This window comes from Chiloscyllium plagiosum, chromosome 35, assembly GCF_004010195.1.
Source record: "Chiloscyllium plagiosum isolate BGI_BamShark_2017 chromosome 35, ASM401019v2, whole genome shotgun sequence".
Lineage (NCBI taxonomy): Eukaryota > Metazoa > Chordata > Chondrichthyes > Orectolobiformes > Hemiscylliidae > Chiloscyllium > Chiloscyllium plagiosum.
Window position 1 is genome coordinate 38,831,420 of NC_057744.1, and position 16,947 is coordinate 38,848,366.

A 16,947-nucleotide genomic window follows, 5' to 3' on the forward strand; every position below is an offset into this window, starting at 1 on the left:
TAATCCAGTGAGAAAGGCCCTAGCTCCCTCGACTTTTCTTTATAAGACATGTCCTCCAGTCCAGGCAGCATCCTGCTAAATTTCCTTTGCATCCTCTCGAAAGCTTCCACATCTTTCCTATAATGAGGTGACCAGAACAGAATGCAATATCCCATGTGTGGTCTAACCAGGACTGTATAGAGCTGCAGCATAACCTTGTGGCGCTTCAACTCAATCCCCCAGCTAATGAAAGCCAATATACCAGTCCTTCTTAACAACCCTGTCAACTTCCGTGGCAACTTTAAGGGATCTGTGGGTATGGACCCGAAGGTCCCTCTGCTCCTCCACACTGCCAAGAATCCTGCCTTTGACCCTGTATTCCGCATTCAAAAGTGAATGACTTCACACTTCTCCAGGTTGAACTCCATCTGCCAATTGTCAGCCCAGTTCTGCATCTTCTCGATATCTTGTTGCAACCTACAACAGCCACTACATTACCCACAACTTCACCAACCTTCATGTCATCAAAAGCATACTAACCCACCCTTCCACTTCCTCATCCAAGTCATTTATAAAAATCACAAAGGGCAGAGAACGCTGTACTGATCCCTGCAGAACACCACTAGTCACTGAGCTCCAGGCTGAATACTTTCCATCTACCACCACTCTCTGTCGTCTTTGGGCCAGCCAGTTTTGTATCCAGACAAATACGTTTCCCTGTATCTCATGCCTCCTTACTTTCTGTATGAGCCTCCCATGGGGAACCTTATCAAGCATCTTGCTAAAATCCATGTACACTATATCCACTGCTCTACCTTCATCATAGTGTTTTGTCACATCCTCAAAGAATTCAATATGGTTTGTGAGGCATGACCTGCCCCTCTCAAAGCCATGCTGACTATCTCTAGTCAAACTACGGTTTTCTAAGTAATCATAAATCCTGTATCTCCGAATCCCCTCCAATACTTTGTCCACCACTGACTTAAGCTCTGTAATTCCTAGGATTATCCCTATTTCCTTGAACAAGGGAATAACGTTTGCCACCCTCCAACTCTCTGGCACTATCCAAGTAGACAGTGAGGATGCAAAGATCATCGCCAAAGGTGCAGCAATCTCTTCTCTCGCTTCCTGTAGTAACCTAGTGTACATCTTGTCTGGCCCAGGGAATTTATCTGTCCTTATGTTTTTCAAAATTTTCAGCAAATTGTCCTTCCTAACATCAACCTGTTCTCTCATATCAGTCTGTTCTACGCTGTCTTCAGAAACGTCAAAATCCCTCTCACGTGTGAATACTGAAGCAAAGTATTCATTAAGGGCCTCTCCTACTTTCTCCAACTCCAGGTGCAAGTTCCCTCCACTATGCCTGATCGGCCCTACCCTTGCATGATCTTGTATGCTTCTATGAGATTCCCCCTTAGTCTCCTACACTCTAAAGAAACAAAATCCTTGCTTGTCCAACCTCTCCTGTTTAACTCAGACCCTCAAGTCCTTGTAAATTTCTTTTGCACTCTTTCCAGTTTAATAACATCATTCCTATCGCAAGGTGACTGAAACTGAAAACAATATTCCAAGTATGGCTTCACCAATGTCCTATATAACTACAACATAACTTCCCAACTTCTGTACTCAGTGCCCTGACTGATGAAGGCCAGTGTGCCAAAAGTTGTCTTCACTTTCCTGTCTACCTGTGGCTCCAGTTTCAGAGAACTGTGCACCTGAACTCGAAGGGCCTTTTGTTCCACCACACTCTTCAGGTGCTCTCATTCGCCATGAATCTCCTACCTTGATTTGACTTCCCAAAATACAAGACCTCACACTTATTAAACTTCATTTGCCATTTCTCAGCCCACTTCCCCAAATGGATTCGTACAGTGTAGAAACAGGCCCTTCGGCCTAACCAATCCACACCGACCCTCTGAAGAGTAACCCACCCAGACCCATTTCCCTCTGACTAATGCACCTAACACTATGGGCAGTTTAGCATGGCCAATTCACCTGACCTGCACATCTTTGGACTGTGGGAGGAAGAGCTGAAAATGTGTTGCTGGAAAAGCGCAGCAGGTCAGGCAGCATCCAAGGAACAGGAGAATCGACGTTTTGGGCATAAGCCCTTCTTCAGGAAGGGCTTTTCCAGCAACACATTTTCAGCTGTGATCTCCAGCATCTGCAGCCCTCACTTTCTCCTCGAAGATTGTGAGAGGAAACCCACGCAGACACGGAGAATGTGCAAACTCCACATAGACGGTTACCCGAGGCTGGAATCGAACGTGGGACCCTGCTGCTGTGAGGCTGCAGTGCTAACCACTGAGCCATCGTGCTGCCAAGGACCTGCTGCAATTTCTGATAATATTCCTCACTGGCCCGATACTACCTACTTTGGTGTCATCTGCAAACTTACATACTCATCCAAATCATTGATATAGATTACAAACAGTAATGGACCCAGCACCGATCCCTGAGGCACTCCACTGAGTCACATTCCTCCAGTCGGACAAGCATCCTTCCACTGTTACCCTCTGCTTTTTACCATCATGCCAAGTTTGTACCCAATTTGCCATGTCTCCCTGGAATCCATGTGACCTAACCTTCAAGAGCAGTGTACCAAGTGGAACCTTATCAAAGGCCTTACTGAAATCCATACAGACCACATCTACCGCCCTTTCTTCGTCAACCTTCTTAGTCACTTCATCAGAGAACTCTAAAGAATTTGTGAAGCGTGATCTCTGACCCACAAATCCGTGCTAATTGTTCCTAATCAACCCTGTCTTTCCAAATGCATGTATGTCTTATCTCTCAGAATATTCTTAACTAACATACCTACCACAGAAGTTAGGCTTCCTGGTCTACAGTTTCCAGGTTTTTCTGTGCAGCTCTTCTTGAGTAAGGACAAAACGTTCGCTACCCTCCAGTCTTCTGGGACCTCACCCTTGGCTAACGATGATGCAAAAATATCAGCTGGAGCCCCTGCAATTTCTGCTCTGGCCTCTTGCAGTGCTGTTGGATATGTCTGGTCAGTACCAGGAGACTTATCCACCTTCATAAATTCTAATACATCCAACACCACCTTGACTGCGATATGGACTGTCCCCAAGATATCACCAATATCCTCCCCAAGTCTTCATGTCTTTCTCCATAGTAAACACAGGATACATATTCATTGAAGATCTCACCCATCTCTTGCTGTTCTATACGTACATGTTCACTTTGGCCTTGAAGGGTCCTATTCTTTTTCTAGTTATTCTTTTTCCTTTGATATACTAAAAGAACCTCTTGGGATTCACCCTAATCTTCTCAGCCAAGACTATCTCGTGCCCCCTTATCGCCCTCCTGATTTCCCCCTCCTGTAAAATCCTGTATACCTCCAGGAATTCCCGTGATCCCAGCTGCCTGTACCTGAGCCATACCACCTCCTCTTTTCTGGTCAAAGCCTCAATATCTCTTGTCATCCAGGGTTCTCTATTCCTGTCAACCTTGCCTTTCACCCTCACAGGAACATATAGACCTTGAACTCTAGCTATCTTACTTATAAAGGCTTGCCGGAGATCCCTTTGCCTGCCTACAAACCACTTTAATCAATTCCTACAAGCTTCTGTCTAATTTCATCAAAATTCTCCTTGACCCAGTTTAGAACTTGAACCTGTGGACCAGTTTTGTTCCTCTCCATAACTATTTAAAAATTAATAAGACTACGTGGACCTTGTTGAAGGTCTTGCTAAATTCCTTGTTGAAAATGCCTACCACTCTGCCTTCATCTATCTATCTTGGTTATCTATTCAAAAAATTCAATCAGATTTTTGAGACACTGTTTCTCGGGCACAAAGCCATGCTGACTATCCGTAATCAATCCTTGCCTTTCCAAATGCATCTAGATCCTGTCTCTCAGAATCGCTCCCTACAACTTACCCACCACTGACATTAAGCTCACTGGTCTATAGTTTTTCCCGTGCAACCTTTCTTTAATAATGACACAAAATTAGCCACCCTCCAATCTTCCAGCACCTGACCTGTGGCTGTTGATGCAAATCAGCGACCCCGCAAAATCTTCCCTAGCTTTCCACAATCTCTTGGTTTACTCTTCATAGACTCATAGAGCTGTACAGTACAGAAACAAACACTTTGTTCCAACTCATCCATGCTAACCAGATATCCTAAATTAATGTAGTTCCAATTGCCAGCATTTGGCTCATTTCACTCTAAACTCTTCCTATTCGTGTACACAATCGGATGCTTTTTAAATGTTGTAATTATACCAGTCTCCTCCTCTGTTGGCCTATTCCATACATGCACCACCCTGTGTGTGAAAACGTTGTCCCTAGGTCCCTTCCTCTCACCTTAAACCTGTGCCCTCTAGTTTTGGATGCCACTATGCTGGAGAAAAATACCTTGGCAATTCACCCTATCCATACCCCTTGTGATTTTATCAACCTCTAAGGTTATACCTCAGCCTCCAACTTGATCAGGTCCTGGGGATTTATCTACCTTTATTCATTTTAAGACCTCCAGCTCCTCCTCTGCTGTAATGTGGATTTTTTCCAAGACATTACTACTTTTTTCCTTGGGTTCCTTAGCTTTCAAGTCTTTCTCGTTGGTAAATACTGACAAGAAATATTCGTTTAGGCTCTCACCCATATCTTGTGACTCCAAACATAGACAACCTTGTTGATTTTTGAGAGGCCCTATTCTCTCCCAAGTTATTCTTTTACCCTTAATGGAATTGTAGAATCTCTTTGGATTCTCTTTTACCCTATCTGCCAAAGCTTTTCATGTCTCCTTTTTATCCTCCTGATTTCCCTCTTAAGTGTACTGCTATACCTCCTATACTCGAGGGATTGATTTGACTTCAGCTGTCTATACCTGATACCTGCCGCCTTTTTCTTGATAAGAACCTCAATATCTGCCATCCAGTGTTCCCTGCTCCGGCGAGCCTTACCCTACATAGTGACAGGAACATTCGGGCCCCGATCTCTTATCTCACTTTTGAAAGCCTCCCACTTGCCAGACATCCCCTCACCTGCGAATAGCCTCCCGCAATCAACTTTAGAAAGTTTCTGCCTAATAGCATCAAAATTCACCTTGCTCCAGTTGAGAACTTTAATTTGTAGACTAGGCCTATCCTTCTCTGTAACTATTTTAAAACGAATACATGTCACCTGGCGAGGCGATGAAACGTCTGCAGATAACCACACTGGCTCGACGAACGAATCTATGACTCAAAAGTAACAATTCATTGGCATTACTGTCACTGAATTCCCCCCTATCAACATCCTATTGGCCTTTCTATGAGCGTATGGACTCGCAGCATAAACACAGTAGCTACACGACCAGCTCATAAGCTATGAGTACTTTAGCAAGTATTCACCTTGTTACTCCCTGTCCATCATCTAGACGACACAAGTTGGAATGCTGCCCAGTTATCTAAATTGGTGCAGCTCCAATAACCGTCAAGAAGTTTGACACCATCTGGCACAAAGCAGCTCGCTTGAATGGAACCATGTCCTGAAGTCTCCACTGCATCTACCACCAACAAACACTCAGTAGCAGCAATGTGGACTGTATAAATTTGCCAAAGATCCTTAAATAGGCTGACCTTACTGGCTGACCTTAGGTTGGGTCAGTCTGGAATTCCCTCCCTAACAGCATTGCAGGTCTACCTACGGCACATGGACTGCGGCAGTTTAAGAAGGCAGCTCACCAGCACCTTCTCAAAAGAACTAGGGCCAGCCAGTAACACCCACACCCACATCCCATCAGAGAATAAAATAGATACGAATAATTCAGATGAAGGAACTGATTGCATTGTTGTAAATTTTCTGACCTTACAAAAGTAAAAGGGAAACTAGGTTGAAAAGCCCATAATGTGTCTGCAAAGCTTGCTTGAATGGAACCATGCAGGATGGTTGTTATGGGTGATTTCAACTTTCCCAATATCGACTGGAACCTCCTAAGTGCAGATGGTTTGGATGGAGCCATTTTTGTCAGATGTGTTCAGGAGGGTTTCCTTACTCAGTATGTAGGCAAAAACAATGACTGCAGATGCTGGAAACCACAGTCTAGATTAGAGTGGTGCTGGAAAAGCACAGCAGTTCAGGCAGCATCCGAGGAGCAGTAAAATCAACGTTTCGAGCAAAAGCCCTTCATCAGGAATACCTTACTCAGTATGTAGACAGACCGATGAGGGGAGAGGCCATTTTGGATTTGGGGCTCAGCAACAAGCCAGGACAGGTGTCAGATCTCACGGTGGGAGAGCACTTTGGTGAAAGCGATCACAACTGTCTCACATTTAGCATAGCCTTGGAGACTGAAAGGAGCAGTTACCGAGGGAAGATATTTTATTGGGGAAAAGGAAATTATGACTCTATCAGACAAGAGTTGGGAAGTACAGACTGGGAGCAATTGTTCCACAGGGCACAGCAGACACTGGAGACTATTTAAGGAGCAGTTGTTGCGAGTGATGCACAAATTTGTTCCTCTGAGACAGGTAAGAGGGGATAAGATTAAGAAACCTTGGATGACGAGAACAGAGGAACTTCTCATCAAAAGAAAGAAGGCAGCTTACGTAAGGTGGAGGAAGCAAGGATCTAGCACAGCTTTAGAGGATTACAGGCTTGCTAGAAAGGAGCTAAGAAATGGACTGAGGAGAGCCAGGAGGGGGCAAAAAAAAGGCTTGGCAAGAAGGATTAGGGAGAACCGAAAGGCATTTTACTCATACATGAGGAATAAGAGCATGGAGCGTGGAGTCTGAGCAGATAAGGGAAGCCCTAAATGAGTTTTATACTTCGGTTTTCACCAAGGAAAGGGAACTTGTTGTAAATGAAAACTTAGAGGAGCTGGGATACATCTTGACCAGATCAAGATTGATGAAGTCGACGTGCTAGAAATTTTGGAAAACATTAAGATTGATAAGTCCCCAGGGCCAGACCAGATTTATCCTAGGCTGCTCCGGGAAGCGAGAAAGGAGATTGCTAAGCCACTGGAGAAGATCTTTGCCTCCTCACTCTCCACGGGAGTCGTACCGGCGGATTGGGAGGAGGCGAATGTTGTTCCTCTTTTCAAGAAGGGTAATAAGGAAATCCCTGGCAATTACAGACCAGTCAGTCTTACGTCTGTGGTCAGTAAAGTTTTGGAAAGAACACTGAGGGATAGGATTTATGACTGTTTGGCAAAGCATAGTGTAAGTAAAGGCAATCAGCATGGCTTTGTGAGGGGCAGGTCATGCCTCACAAATCTTATTGTGTTCTTTGAGGAGGTGTCAAGACAGGTCGATGACGGTCAAACAGTAGATGTGGTGTATATGGACTTTAGCAAGGCATTTGATAGGGTTCCCCATGGTAGGCTCATTCAAAAAGCTAGGAGGTATGGGATACAGGGAGATTTGGCTATCTGGATTCAGAATTGACTGACTCACAGAAGGTAGAGAGTGGTTGTAGATGGAAAGTACTCTGCTTGGAGGTCAGTGTTGAGTGGGGTCCCGCAGGGCTCTATTCTTGGGACTCTGCTCTTTGTAGTTTTTATAAATGACTTGGATGAGGAGGTTGAGGGATGGTTAAGTAAATTTGCAGATGACACAAAGGTTAGAGATGTCGTCGATGGTATAGAGGGCTACTGCAGCGCGACATAGACAGGATGCAGAGCTGGGCTGAGAAATGGCGGGTGGAGTTCAACCTGGATAAATGCAAAGTGATGCATTTTGGAAGGTGGAACTTGAATGCTGAATATAGGATGAAAGACAGGATTCTTGGCAGTGTGGAGGAACAGAGGGATCTAGGTGTGCAAGTACATAGATCCCTCAAAGTTGACACCCAAGTGGATAGGGTTGTTCAGAAAGCATATGGTGTTTTGGCTTTCATTAACAGGGGGATCGAGTTTAAGAGCCGTGAGGTTTTGCTACAGCTCTACAAGTCCCTGGTGAGACCACGCTTGGAATATTGTGTCCACTTCTGGTCACCCTACTATAGGAAAGATACAGAGGCTTTGGAGAGGGTGCAAAGAAGGTTTACCAGGATGCTGCCTGGACTGGAGGGCTTGCCATATGAAGAAAGGTTGAATAAGCTTGGACTTTTCTCTCTGGAGAGAAGGAGGAAGAGGGGAGACCTGATCGAGGTGTCAAAAATAATGAGAGGAATAGATAGAATCAATAGCCAGAGACTTTTCCCCAAGGCAGGATGGACTGGTACGAGATGTTATAGTTTGAAGATATTAGGATGAAAATATGAAGGAGACGTCAGAGGTTGGTTCCTTATGCAGAGAGTTATGAATGCATGGAATGCGTTGCCAGCTGTGGTGGTGGAAGCAAAGTCCTTAGGGACACTTAAGCGACTGCTGGACATGCACATAGAAAGCAGTGAGTTGAGGGATATGTAGGTTAAGTTACTATATTTTACATTAGGATTAAATCTCAGCACAACATCGTGGGTCAAAGGGCCTGTTCTGTGCTGTACTTTCCTGTGTTCTATAAAGCGATACAGATAGATTACTTTGGCAGCTGGAGTACAGTGTTGGAAATTGAGCTTGTCTACTTTGGCAGGGAGAAAACAACAGCAATATGCTATTTAAATGGAGAGAGATTGCAGAAAATTAGTATGCAGGTAAAGCAAATAACAGAAAGGGGAAATGATATGTTTGGGGGAATGGAATATGTCAAGAGGAATTGGATTAGATTAGATTAGATTACTTACAGTGTGGAAACAGGCCCTTCGGCTCAACAAGTCCACACCGACCCGCCGAAGGGCAACCCACCCATACCCCTACATTTACCCCTTACCTAACACTACGGGCAATTTAGCATGGCCAATTCACCTGACCTGCACATCTTTGTGATGTGGGAGGAAACCGGAGCACCCGGAGGAAACCCACGCAGATACGGGGAGAACGTGCAAACTCCACACAGTCAGTCACCTGAGGCGGGAATTGAACCCGGGTCTCTGGTGCCGTGAGGCAGCAGTGCTAACCACTGTGCCACTGTTTGCTGCAGGTGCCTAACAGCATTGCTAAAACTACATCTGTAGTACTGTTTTCAGTTTTTGTTTCCTTATATAAGAATGGATGTAAATTGATTTGAAACAATTCAGAGAAAGTTCCTGAATTGAAATCTGGGATGGGGGTAATATCTTTCCTCCTGGACAGCTGGACCTCATCCATTGGAGTGGAGAAGAATGCGTTGTGACCTTATTGCAACATACAACATTCTGAAGGAACTTGACAGGTTGGACTCTGATAAGTTGCTTTCCCTTGCTGGAACAAGAAGTCACAGTTAAAATATAAGCGGTCTCCCATTTATGAGGCAGGATTTGTTTTCTTTGAAGGTCAGAGGGTTTCTGATCTCCTCCTCAGTATGTAGTGAGGCAGGTTGATTGTACATTTTTAAGGCAGAGGTAGATTCTTGACTAACAAGGGAGTTGATGCATTTGGGTAATTTTGAATGTGAAGTTGCAGGCACAGTCTGATTATTTGAAATCTTATTGAATGTGGGAGCAGGCTTGAGGTATTGATTTGGCTATTTCATGCTCATAACTTAGATCTAATGAATCCCTCCCTTTCTCATACACAATCTTTCTTGTGTGAAATAAAATAAGCCAGCAAGGCTGGGTAACCACAATTTCCCATGTACTTTTAATGAGTTCAAGTTGATGACTTCTGAGGAATAATAAATTAATTTTGCATGTCTTAAAAGTAAGAAAGACCTCTATCCGGAGTGCCTGTTCCCAGATGAAGGACAGTTGGCAATTTAGGTATCATCAGGAGAGCAGTTATCTAATTTCTAACGTCTAAATAATATTGCTGTTAATGCATGCTCCAATTGAAAAAATGGTTAGGATTTTCAGCTATACCTCATTCAGAAGGCACCTTTAGAATACCCAGAATTGACTGCTCTAAGTTGGTATCAACCAGGGAAATAGCTCCAAATAATCCTGTAGTTGTACTGTTTCAGGTGATTTTACCAGTAAAATTCAGCTTTTGAATATTATGGTCACAGACAAAATGCAAAAGATCAAGAATTCTGGGTTGAAATACTTGTGTCGTACTGTTTCCAAGTCATTCTGAGTAAAGGTCTCTTCCAATTCCTGGCCATGAAAAAGAGCTTGGGGCATATATCTGATTCTGGTGTAGGATGTCTACAGCTATAGGCTGAGCGTGGCAGCAAGAGGCAAGTAATAGCAAGGTAATAAATAATGATCTTGGTGCTGCAGATTGGGCCTTGTTCCACTGTTTGTTCATTCAGATCTTTGATTTGATCTTGGACTGATAGCATGGTGTACACTGCTTGCTACAGTTGCCAGTTGTGAAAATTGTGCCTATTTGCTGCTACTTGCTTCCACCTTAACCAAGACACATGAATTTGCAAAGTTCTTTGAAAAAGATATTGTCTTCCATTTTCCACCTGGCTTCGTTTTCTTCCCCACCTCTTTTCCTTTCTCCCTACCGTATTACTTCTCTCATTGCCTTCCTTTTCTATTTTATGTTTGCCATTACTCCCATGTTGGCTGTAATCTCTGCTGCTTCCTCTTCTTTGATATCTTTACTTCATTTGTTTAATGATCTGTTTGCCCCTCTTTGAGCAAAATCTGATTTCATTCTCCTTGTCAACTTCCCACTCTTCCTGTGCACTGTGCTGAACACGGATTTATATTTTGACTTCAGATTTACCTCCGTTCCTTCCATAAAATCAGTGACAAAATAAAACAGTGATTGATGTAGGGATTGGAAAGCATCTTGACTTCATGTTGAGTCGTTAGTGAAAAGACCAATCTGTGAAATGGAGCTCATTATGGTAACATTGTAGAGTTAGGAGCAGAGTTAGGCCATTTGGCCCATCGAGTCTGCTCCGTCATTTGATTGTGGCTGATATGTTTCTCAACACCATCTCCTCCTTTCTCCCCATAACCCTGATTCCCTTAAAAACCTATCTCTTTCTTCAATACATTCAGCAACTTGGCCTCATAGTGAAGGCAAATGTTCCAAAACTGAGCCAAAGGTCCAGAGATGTGAGGTTGAGAGTAATTTGCTTTGCTGCTCAGAGTGTGAGCTGACATTTGATCAGTTGCAGATAACTTTATTAAATTCAAAACCATGCTTATGTTGGAAAGCTAAAATCAGACAAGCTGCTGCAAGTACTCAGCAGATGAGGCAGAATTTGTGGATTGAGAAACATGACGTGTCTCAGGCCAGTATTGTTTAGTGATCGCTTGGAGAAGTTAAAGTTGACAGTTTTCCAAATAAGGTAATGCGCTTTGGTAGGAAGAATAAAGGCATAAATTATTTTGTAAATGGGGAGAAAATTCAAAAGTCTGAAGTGGGAGTTCTCGTCAAGGATTCTCTCCAGGTAAACTGCAGTCATGAGTAAGGAAGGCAGATGCAATGATTGTATTTATTTTGAGAGGACTTGAATATAAAAGCAGGAATGTACTTCTGAGGCTGGAAAAGGCTCTGGTCAGACTATTTTTGGAATGTTGTGCGCAGTTTTGGGCCCCGTATCTCAGGACAGATGTACTGGCCCTGGAGTATGTTCAGAGAAGGTTCATGAGAATGATCCCAGGAATGAAAAGCTTAACACATGAAGAATGTTTGAGGACTCTGGGTCAATACTCGATGGAGTTTAGAAGGATGAGTTTCAATTCTATAATTGAAACTTATAGAATACTGAATGCCTGGACAGAGTAGATGTTAGGAAGATGTTTCCATTGTTAGGAAATACTAGGACCTGAGGGCACCTTTAAAGGGAAGACCTTTTAGAACGGCAATGAGGAGAAACTTTTTTAGCCAGAGAGTGGTGAATCTGTGGAATTCATTACCGCTGAAGGCTGTGGTACCACTGGAGGTCATTGAGTATATTTAAGACTGAGAATAGGTTCTTATGTATCAAGGGTTAAGGGGAGAAAGCAGGACGATGGGTTTGAGAAACTTCTCAGCCATAATTGAATGGCGGAGCAGTTTCGATGGGCTGAATGGCCTATTTTCTGCTCCTATGTCTTCTGGTCTTATAAAAGCGTAGAAAGTAAATGCAAAAGAGAAAAATGGGAATTCTGTTGAAGAATAGAATTTGTTAATGTCGACATTTCAACATTTCAATCCTGGCCTTCTGATGGACACTCATATTTTTAAATTTCTTTGTTTGTAGCCTCATCGGATCCTGCAGGCCCTGAAGCGCTATATCCGTGCAGAGCAGAAAGATCGGCAGCACACTCTTCGACACTATCAGCATGTCATGGCTGTAGATCCAGAGAAAGCAGCACAGATGAAATCACAGGTGAGTGAAATGTTATGAAACACAGATTAAATGCTGCTGTTACCAAATGACAAGGAAATCTTTTTCTGCTCAGTGTCTGGTTCATCTCTAGGATGCTCCTGAGGCACAGGCTTCAAATGCGAGCTATCCTGAGGCCGGAATAGTTTCAGATTTTCAAATTAAATATAGTAAAATAACTCCAAGGTTAAATATGTTTTTTTAAAGTAAACCTACAAATATACAGTAATATTCTCAGAAAGAGACCATTCTGCCCATTGTTTTGTTTTTGTGTCAGCGGTGATTCTTTGAGCATTTTACCTTGCTACTAATCTCCTGTCTTTCCCCAGACCTGTTGCACATTATTTTTATCCAGATAATCATCCAATGCCCACTTGAATGCCTAAAGTGAATCTGCCATCCAGACCTGAACCACTCATTACATGAAAGGGTATTTTTGCTCATCACATTTGACCCTTTAATACTGTGATACTTGAATTCTGTGCCCTCTTGTTCTTGATCCTTTTATAAGCAGGAACACTTTCTCCCTACCCTTATCTACTCTATCCAAACCTCTCATGATTTTGAGAACTTTTATCTGATCTCTTAAGCTTCCACTCACCAAAGGGAATACTCCCAACCTCAAAGCTATTCTTATCCAGGAGCCATTCTTGTAAACCTCTTCTGTGTACTCTCCAACTAGTTGATATCCTCTTAATGTGTGCCCAGAACAAAAGAACAGTTCCAGCTGAGGCCTAGCAAGTGTCTTGTATAAGCTTAGCAGGAGCTCATTAAAGTGATAAATGGAGATTTTAATCTGACGTGTCTAAGACTTCACATCAATATTGTATTTCAAGACGCAGCAACTGTTCTATTACCAGAACAATTCGCAAGATGGAACACACTAGAGTGGGACAAATAGCATTCATCTTTGGCTGTGGATGTTAAGAGATATTCTAGCTCAAACACATGCAGATCTCTCCAGTATTCATGAAATTATCCAAAGGATGACACCTCCAGCACAGCAATTACAATGCTGGCACTTTGTTCTAGATTTGTCTCATGTGTGAAGTGGAACTTGAATCCACACTGTCTGACTTAAAGATGAAAGTGAGCCAATCACCGTGAAAACTGAAATTGTCTTGATGCTGTGATTGATCATACAGGTAGTTCTCCTATGTCACTGTAGTTGCATTCCAATGAAACCATGCTTAAACCATGCGTTGTGGGCGGCACGGTGGCACAGTGGTTAGCACTGCTGCCTCACAGCGCCTGAGACCCGGGTTCATTTCCCGCCTCGGGCAACTGACTGTGTGGAGTTTGCACGTTCTCCCCGTGTCTGCGTGGGTTTCCTCCGGGTGCTCCGGTTTCCTCCCACAGTCCAAAGATGCGCAGGTCAGGTGAATTGACCATGCTAAATTGCCCGTAGTGTTAGGTAAGGGGTAAATGTAGGGGTATGGGTGGGTTGCACTTCGGCAGGTCGGTGTGGACTTGTTGGGCCGAAGGGCCTGTTTCCACACTGTAAAGTAATCTAATCTAATACAAAATTGCTTAATAAAAATAATGGGCCTATGGGAAAAGTGAGAATAGACCCAGAAAATAAGACACACGATCACTCAAAGATCACCCAAAAGCCCAACACAAATTATAGCATAGCCTGAATGAAGGTTTGTGTCATATTTGTTAACGAAACAAATATATATTTAACACATTACATTGGAAAAATATTGTTAATGCAGGGACCGAGAGTTGTCATCATCACGACCGTCGGGTTCACTTGTGATTGCAGAAGTGGATAGTTGTGGTTGATTGTCTTTAGACTGTTCCTTGCGGGTTGGTTCAGATTGTGTGATATGCAGATACAAGAACATTTTAGAAGGACAAATGGCATGTATAAGAGTAATGCAGCCCTGCAGGAAATGTACAGGAATTAAATAAGAATATTCTTATCTCAGAGGGAGAGCAATGAATATCCATTAGTTTAATTTTTGAGATGAAGCTGTTTGACATCAGCGCATGTGTAGAACGGCACGGAGACTTTATTGCTGACATTGGCGCATGCGCAGAATGACACAGATGCAATGGCGCTGATGATGGCGCATGCACAGAACGGCACAGAGACAATGGTGCTGACAAGGTTGCATGTGCAGAATGACGCGGAGACATCAGCGCATGCATGGAATGGCATGCAGACTTTGTCACTGACATTGGCGCATATGCAGAATGGCACGGAGACTTCGGTGCTGATATTGGTGCATGCGCAGAATGGCACAGAGACTTTGTCACTGACATTGGTGCATATACAGAACAGCACAGAGACTTTGGCGGCGCATGTGCAGAGCGGCTTGGAGACTTTGGCGTCGATATCAGCACATGCGCAAAATGGCACGGGGACTTTGGCGCTGGCATCGGCGCGTGTGCAGAGGCGCGTGGAGACTTTGGCGCTGATATTTGCGCATGCACAGAATGGCGTAGAGACTTTGGCATTGTCGTCAACACACGCACAGAATGGAGCATGTGAAACGATCTCCTCTGAAATTGCGCTTTTGCAAACAGGTAAGCATTCTCGAAAATACCGTTACCTAATTCTTCAGTGACATTATAATCAAATCATGCTTTCTCTGAGAACTATCTGTATTTGGATTTCATGATTTCATGATGTGCAAGCACATTTTGAAAAGCTTAATATGATTGTCTTTCACGTCTAGGTGGTGACCCACCTCCGTGTTATCGAGGAGCGGATGAACCAGAGCCTGTCTCTGCTTTACCAGGTGCCATTTGTTGCTGAGGAAATCCAAGATGAGATTGGTGGGTACAAGGCCTGCAGCATAATCACCTGTTTTTGTTTGATAGCTTGGGAACGCTTACAGTGTAGAAAAATATTTCAATTACTCTCTCAATACAGATTGGTACTGGTGTGCACCAGTCTTGACACAGTCTTAGTTGTTTCTTATAGTTATTGCAGCACTTTTTGGTAGTTTCGAAACTAAAGGAGGTGCTTCGCTGAGCTGAGAACTAATCCGTAACTTTTTAATTGGTAGCCTTGAACTTTGATCCATGTGACTACCCATAATCTCCTGTTGTGATTTGCTATTTGCCAGTTCCTAACTTGAAACCCTCAGCCACTTTTTGCCCCTTTATGAAGGGAAATTTTGTGACAACTTTCATGAATCTCCTGGCAAAACCTTTGGAGTTCGGCAGAGCTCCCTTTTCTCAATGATGATGATGGATTTCAGCAAGTAGTAATAGGATGGTATTAAGATGTCTGTATTGGGAAAGTACAGCAAATTAACAGCAAATCTTACATCCATGGGTATTTATGTATTACCATTTAATAGGATTCATTTTCACACTAATTGAATATCATCCTGTTGTCAGCCAGTAAGATGCTGTGTAACTCTACCTTATGGTTCTATGCATCTTCAAGTTGATTAAGATTTGATCTTCGCAAGACAAAAACTGAGGGTGATTGAAATACCAATACGTGTGCGCTTGTTAAATTTATTCATATTCTTAGCCTATAATTATCTTTATGCTTTGAAACAACAAGAAACAAGTGATTTTACCATTTGGAAATTTAGGTCTGCTATTTCCTTGTCAATTATCCTGTTCCCCTCAGTTAGTATTGATTCTGCACCACATTTCAGAACAGGCAGAACATTTCAAATGAATGTAAATCACTTTATACAAATATCTAACGTTTTGGTCCATTTTCTGAAATCTGTCTCCATTGGTTAATGTTTCTTCAGCCACTGGAAGCAGTTTCTCCTTATTTACTCAAGCAAAACAATGGTGAGAGTCTTCAATTATTTGTAAATTATCTACTTCAAGCAGATAGGGAAATTTAATATCAATGTCAAAATTATGACAACCCTCATCATTACTGTCACTCTGGGCACTGTACCCTTCCAAAGACCTTGATATCCTTTCTAGAGTGAGATGCTGTGCTGGAATTGGATTCAGTTTCTGAGCTTAACTTTTGGTTTATGACAAAAAGAATGTTGTAGAATAACACAACAAAGATGCAAACTGAAAAAAAAAGGCAAAGCGGGCAAAAATCCAGCAGATGGAGTATAATGTGAGAAATATGAAGTTCAATTTACCTGGAAGAATCAAAAAGTTCTGTTGTTTATAACAGAGCGTAACTGCAGAATTGCCTTGTGCTTTGAAGTGTTCTAGTGCATGAGTCGCCAAAAGTTAATGTGCAGGTACATAAAGTGATTTAGAAGGCTAATGGAATACTGCATTATCACAAGAGGAATTGAACACAAAAGTAAGGATGTCATGCTTCAGCTAGATGGGGCAGCTCAAATACTGTAACAACTCTTAGACTCATAGGAGGATAGAGCAGATGAATGCATGGCTGAGGAGCGGGTGTATGGGAGAAGGATTCACATTTTTGGATCATTGGAATCTCTTTTGGGGTAGAAGTGACCTGTACAAGAAGGACGGATTGCACCTAAATTGGAAGGGGACTAATATACTGGCAGGGAAATTTGCTAGAACTGCTTGGGAGGATTTAAACTAGTAAGGTGGGGGGTGGGGGACCCAGGGAGATAATGAGGAAAGAGATCGATCTGAGACCAGTACAGCTGAGAACAGAAGTGAGTCAAACAGTCAGGGCAGGTAGGGACAAGGTAGGACTAATAAATTAAACTGCATTTATTTCAATGCAAGGGTCCTAACAGGGAAGGCAGATGAACTCGGGGCATGGTTAGGAACATAGGACTGGGATATCATAGCAATGA

At 43.0% G+C, this 16,947-nt stretch overlaps 1 protein-coding gene across 3 annotated transcripts in view; it reads left to right on the forward strand.

Annotated features, from left to right (window-relative positions):
* Positions 1-16,947, forward strand: part of aplp2 (amyloid beta (A4) precursor-like protein 2) — a 223,482-nt gene that overhangs the window by 149,083 nt on the left and 57,452 nt on the right. For all 3 annotated transcript variants that reach the window (XM_043676955.1, XM_043676956.1, XM_043676957.1), the window contains 2 exons: positions 12,095-12,223; positions 14,908-15,007. In XM_043676955.1, coding sequence (XP_043532890.1) covers positions 12,095-12,223; positions 14,908-15,007 — 229 coding nt within the window. The remainder of the gene's footprint in view (positions 1-12,094; positions 12,224-14,907; positions 15,008-16,947) is intronic.